This window comes from Ixodes scapularis, unplaced genomic scaffold (assembly GCF_016920785.2).
Source record: "Ixodes scapularis isolate PalLabHiFi unplaced genomic scaffold, ASM1692078v2 PGA_scaffold6__148_contigs__length_123643588, whole genome shotgun sequence".
Lineage (NCBI taxonomy): Eukaryota > Metazoa > Arthropoda > Arachnida > Ixodida > Ixodidae > Ixodes > Ixodes scapularis.
In genome coordinates this window covers 22116988-22125693 of record NW_024609881.1, presented here as the reverse complement: position 1 = coordinate 22125693, position 8706 = coordinate 22116988, and the positions used below count along the sequence as shown (strand labels likewise).

Below are 8706 nucleotides of genomic sequence, written 5' to 3'. Positions count from 1 at the left end.
TTGGGACACCCATGTTGCACTCGGTTATGTGAATACTTCGATTGGGCACAGATCCAAGAGGCGTCATACTCCGCTTGAGGAGGAGGAAAGGAGGAGGGAGAGGAGAATGAAAAAGAGGGGAGAAGGAAGGAGAGGAGGATTAGAGAGAAAGCAAGAGGGTGTGGGAGGGAATTGGGGAAATTTGTCCGAAAATTTGTCGCAAAACAAAAAAGAGAGGACTTGCGGTCAGTGAGATTCCCTGGCGATTTGTGGTGGGCACTTTGTTGTGGCGTTCTAGCAGATTTAGAAACTCTGTTTCTGGATGTTCGGCTGAACGCTGGTCGCTTACTGTTACAGTTAATGAATGGGGTTAATATTTTTAATACACTCGACTAGCTCTACCTGCTCCCGAAGGCAAGGGGCTGCAGCGGGAAATATGAGAGGATGCCAGCTGGCAAAATAAAAACTGCTGCAACGCTGCAGACACGCCTTAACTGGCTGAGATGGATGTCGATGGACACCCCATCCGCTGCAATGATGCCTTCCTCCGAGTCCTCGATATCGTTGCTAAGCACTACCCGATGCCTTAGAGCACTCGAGCGGGGTTCGATTTGAAATTAAACTAACAAAAAGACTTAGTTCGACGTGAGCGCGTTGGTGAAGTTAAATAAAAACAGAAAGAATAAACATAGGGACGGACAGAACAACACTTGTTGTTGTTCTGTCCGTCCCTATGTTTATTCTTTCTGTTTTTATTTAAGGGGGGACATGGGTCTTTAGAGCCAAAAACTTCCTAAAACTGCATTCTTTTGAAAACGGTGATGGCTGTTGTTCTTCTGAATCTACCACGCTTCTAATTTCGTGGATAAATATTCGAGCTATAAATCAATTTATAATGTCTTTTCGAGCTGAATGTACATTAAAGTTGACTCTAAAACATTGTTTTCACATAACACAATTTTTGGACTCGTTGAAAATTTGCAGGAGGGATATCTCAGCATCTACAGCAGTCAAAAATATAACCTTTCTTGTAATGTGCTGCTAAATGTGTGAAGCATACAATGTTGAGAGCAGATTTTTTAATATAAGTCTAGACAATTTTTTATTTGATCTTTTGTTTTATTACTTGTTAGCCATGCATTGAGCACTGAACTTCAATATGTTGTAAAATCACTAATAATGGGTTTATCTTAAAAGTACTTCCAACATTGTATTCTTTACACTTCATAGTATCTGGCCATGTGTTAAAAAGGATATTTTGTTGAGCAGTTTTTTCCCTATCATTCCTCCAAACAAAGGCAGGTAAGTTTTAATTATCTTCAGGACAATTCTACTGAATCAAGAAATTACCAGATATATGAAATCAGCACAAAAAGCTGAACAAGCTTGTGCAGTTTCATTGAGTTTGGTCATAAAATAAGAAAAAAAGCTCCAAGACCAGTGTTACCCCTTAACAAAAAGATTTTGTGTTGATTTGTAATTTGGTTGAACTCGGAACTTATTTTTACTCTTAGGAGCGCAGGAGCAATAAGTGTGCACTCTTTACATTGGGCCTATTGCTCAGGTTTTCAAGAACGTACTAGGTTACTGGATTTGATTTCGTATAGCTGCGTTCTTAGCATTTTGAATTTGGGTTGTTTTGTTATTTTATTTAATGTAATTGTATATTTTGTTTCCACCTACAAACCGCCAGGGTGCGCTGAGTCGAGGGTATTACAAATATTAACCCCATTATGTGCTACAATAAGCGACCAGAGTTTAGTCGAACATCCAAAAACAGAGTTTCAAAATCTGTTAGAACGCCCTAAGCACATGAAAAGAAGATATCGCATTCCAATTCGTCTGCTTCCCTACAACAAAGCACCCACAAAAAATTGCCGCAGGACCTCCCCAACCGCAAGACCAGCCTTTTTTCTATTCTCACATCTCACTTACTCCTCTCTCTCTCTCTCTCTAATCCTTCCTTCCTTCCTCCTCTCCTTACTCTTTCCTCCTCCTCCTCGAGAGGAGAAAGATGCCTCTTGGATCTGTACCCTTCGACTGAAATGGCATCAAGTTCTGCATGACTTTAACGATTACACATGGAGCAGGCTCAACTTGCAGGCCAACTGCAAAGCATTCTGCACGTGTGCCATCTGGTTCTGGCAAATAAACTTCTATTCTCAGCAAAGCTTTTGGGGCATTGTTTGCTCTTGTAGGCATTTTAAACACTGTGTGTTCGATAATGGCGGACAAGAGTGGTATTATGAGAAAAGGCTTGGAGACACTGCTTGCATTTAAATGGCTTTTCGCCTGTGTGCACTCGATTATGGCTTCTCAAATAGGAATTTCGGGCAAAAGCTTGTGGGCACTCCTTGCACTTAAATGGCCTTTCACCAGTGTGCAATCGATTATGGCTTTGTAGACCAGAATTTCGAGTAAAGGCTAGGGGGCACTCCTTGCACTTAAATGGCTTTTCACCGGTGTGCGTTCGATTATGGCTTCGTAGATCAGAATTTCGAGCAAAGGCTCGAAGGCACTCCTTGCACTTAAATGGCTTTTCATCAGTGTGTACTCGATTATGGCTTCGTAGATGGGAGTTTTGAGCATAGGCTTTGGGGCACTGCTTGCACATGAATGGCTTTTCACCAGCGTGCATTCGATTATGGTTTTGTAGATGGGAATTTCGAGCAAAGGCTTTGGGGCACAGCTTGCATTGAAATGGCTTTTCACCAGTGTGTGTTCGATTATGGATTTGTAGAGTGGAATATTGAGCAAAGGCTTGGGAGCACCGCTTGCACTTAAATGGCTTTTCACCAGTGTGCGTTCGATTATGGCTTTGTAGAGTGGAATTTTGAGCGAAAGCTTGAGGGCACTGATTGCACTTATATGGCTTTTCACCAGTGTGCTTTCGGTTATGGCTTTGCAGACGGGAATTTCGAGCAAAGGCTTGGGGACACTGCTTGCACTTAAATGGCTTTTCACCAGTGTGTGTTCGATTATGACAGGTCAGAAGGGAATTATAAGCAAACTCTTGAGGACAAAGCTTACACTTAAATGGCTTTTCATCAGTGTGCATTCGATTATGCTTTCTTAAAAGGGAATTTCGAGCAAAGGTTTGTGGACACTGCTTGCATTTAAATGGCTTTTCATTGGAGTGCATTCGATTGTGACCTTGCAGATGAGAATTTCGAGCAAAGGCTCGGGGGCACTGCTTGCACTTAAATGGCTTTTCTCCAGTGTGCACATTATTATGTCTTCGTAGATCGGAATTTCGAGCGAAGGCTCGGGGGCACTCCTTGCACTTAAATGGCTTTTCAACAGTGTGTGTTTGATCATGGTTTCGTAGATCGGAATTTTGAGCAAAGGCTTGGGGGCACTGCTTGCACTTAAATGGCTTTTTACCGGAGTGTAATCGATTATGGTTTTTTAGAAGGGAATTGTGAGCAAAGGCTTGGGGGCACTGCTTGCACTTAAATGGCTTTTTACCGGAGTGTATTCGATTATGGTTTTTTAAAAGGGAATTGTGAGCAAAGGCTTGGGGGCACTGCTTGCACTTAAAAGGCTTTTCACCAGTATGTGTTCGACTATGACAGGTCAGCATGGAATTATAAGCAAACTCTTGGGGGCAAAGTTCGCACTTAAATGGCTGTTTACTGTTGTGCTTTTCAGTGTTGCTGAGCACTTGGACCTTAGAGCCAGACTTGGAAGGATGCTGGCACTTGGATTGTGCATCACCATGAGCAGCCAGGTGGCTCACAATTCCATGCTGATCTCTGGTGACATACGTGCAGGAACAGCATCTGAACCAGATGTCCTTGGTGACTTTCAGTGGGCAGCTGGTCTTGCCCAACAATGTGACTCCATCACCTAGAAGAAAAAAACATATGTATTCACACACAAGGAAAGCCTAACAAAGATAGCCAATTAGTTCGGAAAAAAGAAGTCATTAATGCAGTTTTGCCACAGCTGTAGTTTAATATTTTGTGGTGCTTTGAAATTCAATTCACGGAAGAACTCAAATGCAACTGGCAATTTTAAGCAAAGTCCCTTTTCTTGAAAAATGAAAATCCTAAAAAAATTCATATATTTTTATTATTTTTATTTATAAATTATACTTCACATATCTTCTCACTTTGAAAAGTTTTTCTGTTTTCTAAAAAATTTTCTTTTTTCACAAGAAAATGTTTTTACCCAGTACCTTTCGATTTAGAATCTGGATCCGAATAATTTTTGGGGGGCTGGATACATAATTATTCAGAAACTACAACAAAAACAATATCTGGAGATTGCTAGATATGTTGTTTCCTAATTGGCAATGACTGATTATGACAGTTCAAATAGAACGTGTTCCATGAAGTTACCAGTAAAAGAATTACAACATGTGGTGCAGTCAGTCTTGGGCAGTAACTAGTTACTAGTAACATGTTACTGGTAACTAGTTACTTTTTTTAGTAACTTGTAACTGTAATGCGTTACTGCTTAGTGGAAATAACTTGTAACTGTAATGCGTTACTGCTTAGTGGAAATAACTTGTAACTGTAACAGAGTTACTATTTTTTGAGAGCAACTGTAAAAAGCAACGTTACAGTTACTTCTCAGATTTACAGGAACACGACCACCAAATTGCCTTGCAACTCGTGAGAGAGTCCCAAGCCCTGGTGCGGGAAGGGCACAGCAAAAACTGCTGCAGGAAACGTCTGGAGCAGGAAGGAAAAAAAATAAAAATATAAACTAAATTTTGTTTGACACTGCACGGCCAAGCTAGTCCCGCCAACTGGGAGGATGGGGACGTTTGTGTCCGTACCAGCCATGTATGCCCACAGCGCACAGGGATGTAACAAAGCGCGGCATCTTTAAAGCATTCCTCTTTTCTTCGTCCCGCGGAGGGAGCGAGTGCTTTTTGCAGAGGACAGTTTTCAGGGATGGTCGCCCCAAACGCCCGCAGGCTTACAGGCGTCTTCTTGCCACCAAGCATACGTTTCCTTCCCCTCTAATTTGAGTCGTCCATCTCCCAGATGCACTCTTGCGGGGTCTCGACTTCAGGCTTGTTTTCTCTCCCTTCCTTTTTTTTTACAACCGGCCTTGCCTCCCGTCACCCATTTCTCCCTTCTCGGGTCCCTTCACTTGAGAAAGAGTATCTGCTCGAAACGTCTGTGTCGTTCTGCTTGTTTGTCTGTGTGTTTTTGTAATTGAAAGACTGCCCTTAGCTGGGGCCAGGGGCACTTGGCGTCAGTTGACTTATAGATATTCAAGCCGTGGGCTTTCCGGGTGGTCTCTTCTATTTCGGGTGGTAAGATAGAGGAGCAAGTTCGATCTGGTTAGGAAGCGATGGAGGAAAGGCAACAGCCGTTTGGAATTCCACGCGCAGTGGTTGTTTGACGGAGGAATGTAGCCGCAACATTGCTCTCCAAGTTTTCAAGAAAAGCTTTGTGTTTCATGAAAGATTCAGAACACGCAGTAGAAAACGATTTGATCGACGAGTGGATTAGAGTGGCATAAGAATTGCAAGGTAGGACATATTATTATTGACTTCACATTTGCACAATTTATATTGCTTCAGTCCAATTTCGCCTCATAAAAAAAAATCCGAAATCAGAATTGACCGACTGTAAACTGGCACCATGATTGGATATACACGAGATCTGGACGCGTGCCCTTGTGTTCGTGTATACCTTATGGTGGTCTCTCTTATTTTAAAGTTCTTTATAGACCAGCTATCAGCTATGCTAAATGTTTAAGACTATGGTCCCCTGTAATTTTGCCAACCAAGAGACTCCAATTCTTTATCATATACCGTAAAATACCGGGCAAGCGCCCACTTAAAATTTTGAGATAATCATAAAAAAATGGGGGATGGGCACTTGTCCGGTCATCAGTTCTGCATATCAATGTACTGTGCACATTTTCTCAGATTTTACAAATTTGGGAATTGGCGCTTAATGTGGTATGGGCGGATGCACGGTATTTTACGGTAGTGGATTTACTCGGATACTGCTTTAAGTTATGATCTGAGCTATTCATAGTCAAAATTGAAACAGGAAGAACCAAATATATTAATATATATTATTAAGAAAATCTTAGTTTCTCGACATAATCAGATTCACTACCGTGAACACAATGTCTTTTAAGAAATCTATGCTAAATTAAAGGCATATAAAAGAACGTCCATTTTGAATGTTTTCTCATGTTTCTTCGTAAAGTAATGACAAAGTAACGGCGTTACTTTAGAGACGTAACTATAACTATAAGAAGTTACTCTTTCAATTTTGTAACTCTAACTGGGTTACTTTTTTACCTGAGTAACTGTAACTGTAACACTGTTACATTTTAGCAGTAACGTGCCCATGACTGGGTGCAGTCATGTCGTGCTAATATGGATGCCCCACTATACAGACACAATTTTGGGGGATCAATCCCCCTCTATGCAATTCTGCCTCGTGAATATTAAAAGCCGGAGTGCAGGCTAAGGTTAGCTAGTTCTGGGAAGAAACTGGGTAAATACATGCAACTCTGTCTCATTATTACGGACACAAAAAGGTCCACAAATAAGAAAAAAAGAGCTAGGTTAAGACCTTGGGTTACAGACTTCACCAAGTTCCGCTACTTTCGGCTGCTCGTTTCGCTCCCTTCAAAAGGCATGACCTTGGCGCCGAAGATAAGCTCAATTTATCGGGGCTTTCCAGCCAAATTTGTAACCTTTCCTTCTTTCCTTGTTGTGATGCTCTTCAGGTTTGTCATCTGTGGCCACTTTCTAGCTTGTCTGACCTCTTTCGTCTATGCACATTGGCAGGCAGCCACGTTCTGGTTGAAAATCAGTCTGGTAACCGTGGACAGACCTTGGAAAAGCGATAATGCCAGAGGGAGCACTTAGCTGGCTCAGGCAGGGACAGGAGTCTTAAGAATAAACATATACAGGGCTAATTTTGAAGATATAGATAAAACGTGCTCTATGTGTAGAAGAGATAAACAATTGAACATGTGATTCTAACATGTAAGGAGTTTAGTGCTGCCCTTTCCGAAGGGGTATCAGATGTACCGGGGCCAGAGTTTCGCTGGAAAGATGGCAGTTTGGATCACAGTAAAGTAGATGCAATAGAGAGGAGGTTAGAGTGGTAGAAATTATCTAGGAAAAAGGGATTGAAGAACAACTACCGTAAAATACCAGGGGAGCGCTCATCACACTTCCTTGAAAACGGAAATAATCTGGAAATGGGCACTTGTTCAGTCAAATTGGACGCTTAGTGTATAATCTGCAGCATTCCCAAGTTTGGAACATGTTAATAGTGGGCGCTTGAACAAAATAGGCACTTTAATGGTATTTTATGGTAAGTAGCACAGCTGGGGCTGGAGAAAAATTGGGACTTCCTCTCTAGTGGCTCTGACCCAAGGTCTCAAAACTGTGCCCCAATGGGTCTGATGTTGGGGCGATGCCAACCAAAAAATTGGTGACTCCCTCAACAGGGCAAAGAGAAGGGTGGTGCATGCTTTACCGTTATTTTGCCCAATCTCTTAAGGGTCATCCCAGCAATCAATCCAGACCTGCCAACCCTACAGTGCTAAAAATTCTACAGGGGATGCTAAAAAACCACTACAATTGTGGGAAGAAATACAAAAACCATTTCTGTTCTTCAAAACTTAGTCACAAAACGTGACTACGATAGGATAAAGCTTGGCATCATTGCCAACGTCAATGCTTACATCAGTCACAACTAAAAACGGCACACTACTGAACTACTAACATCGCCAATCTCTTTTTCAGCACTTCCCTTCATTATCGCAACTGCCTTGGTTTGAGCACAAGCGTAGTTAGTAGCATCCCTTTGAATCGTGGGACATTTTCTAAAAGGTCACCGGCGCAATCAACCGCCGTGAACGGCCCGTTCTGTTCAACAAAAATGCCGTAAAAAGGCATTCTGCTCAGATAGTTTAGTGATCCATTGATCGGCTAAAGTACCCTCAAAGCTTCTCATTGGTTTCAACTAGTTTTGCAGAGTCCTCGTGCTTTTTCGTACTCGGATGACACAAAATGTCCCGGCTCAGTACGAACACAATGTTCGTACTGAGATGACACAGAGCATTGCCGCGGCACGAACTACAACATGCATACCTTTTGCCCTGATACATGGAAAGTCGGTCGAATAGCTGGGAATGAACACTTGAACATAGTTTTCCCCCACCATCTTGTTGTAAAGGTGGTTTTAAGGGATCATGCGAAAAAGTTCCGGCAAAACAATGCACGACTTGCGCGACAACCCAAATTGCCACTAGAAAGATTTCCTAAACAGAAAGGTATTTTAGATTTGGATAGGTGTTAGCAGCTATACCCTTTACAAAAAGTAGTAGCTTGCGCCCCCTAGCATAAAGTCAATGCATCAGTGTAGCCAACACCGAATTGCAAACTGGCAAGATGCAGCTTGAACAAAAAACAATTTACTATATATTTTTACACAGGATCAGAAATAATCGTAGAACTATTGTTGTCAATACGATAACCATAAGAAAGCGGGCACTTTACGATAAAATTGTAAAACTTGGCAGGTATGTCACCCCCACGGCTCGGTAAAATTTACAGAAAAGCATTGGCCTAAAAGGGGCAGAATCAGATTTTTTATGTTTTCAGGCTAAATGGCACAAGCTAATGCCCATTATAAATGGTACAGCCGTCAATGTCCATCTTTCCATCCATCCACATTTGTAACCAAACATGTAAACGTGGTATTCTTTTATAACTAAGTAAAGACAAAA

At 41.8% G+C, this 8706-nt stretch overlaps 1 protein-coding gene across 1 annotated transcript; it reads right to left on the bottom strand.

The window, feature by feature from the left end:
* Window positions 1-2005: 2005 nt before the first annotated feature.
* LOC121838441 (zinc finger protein OZF-like) lies at window positions 2006-8141 on the bottom strand. The gene is made up of 3 exons (XM_042294711.1): window positions 8069-8141; window positions 3613-3828; window positions 2006-3528 (listed from the first exon to the last, which is right to left on the bottom strand). The coding sequence occupies exons 1-3, from the start codon at window positions 8139-8141 to the stop codon at window positions 2183-2185; spliced, it is 1635 nt and encodes a 544-aa protein (XP_042150645.1). The 3' UTR covers window positions 2006-2182.
* Between the last annotated feature and the right edge of the window lie 565 nt (window positions 8142-8706).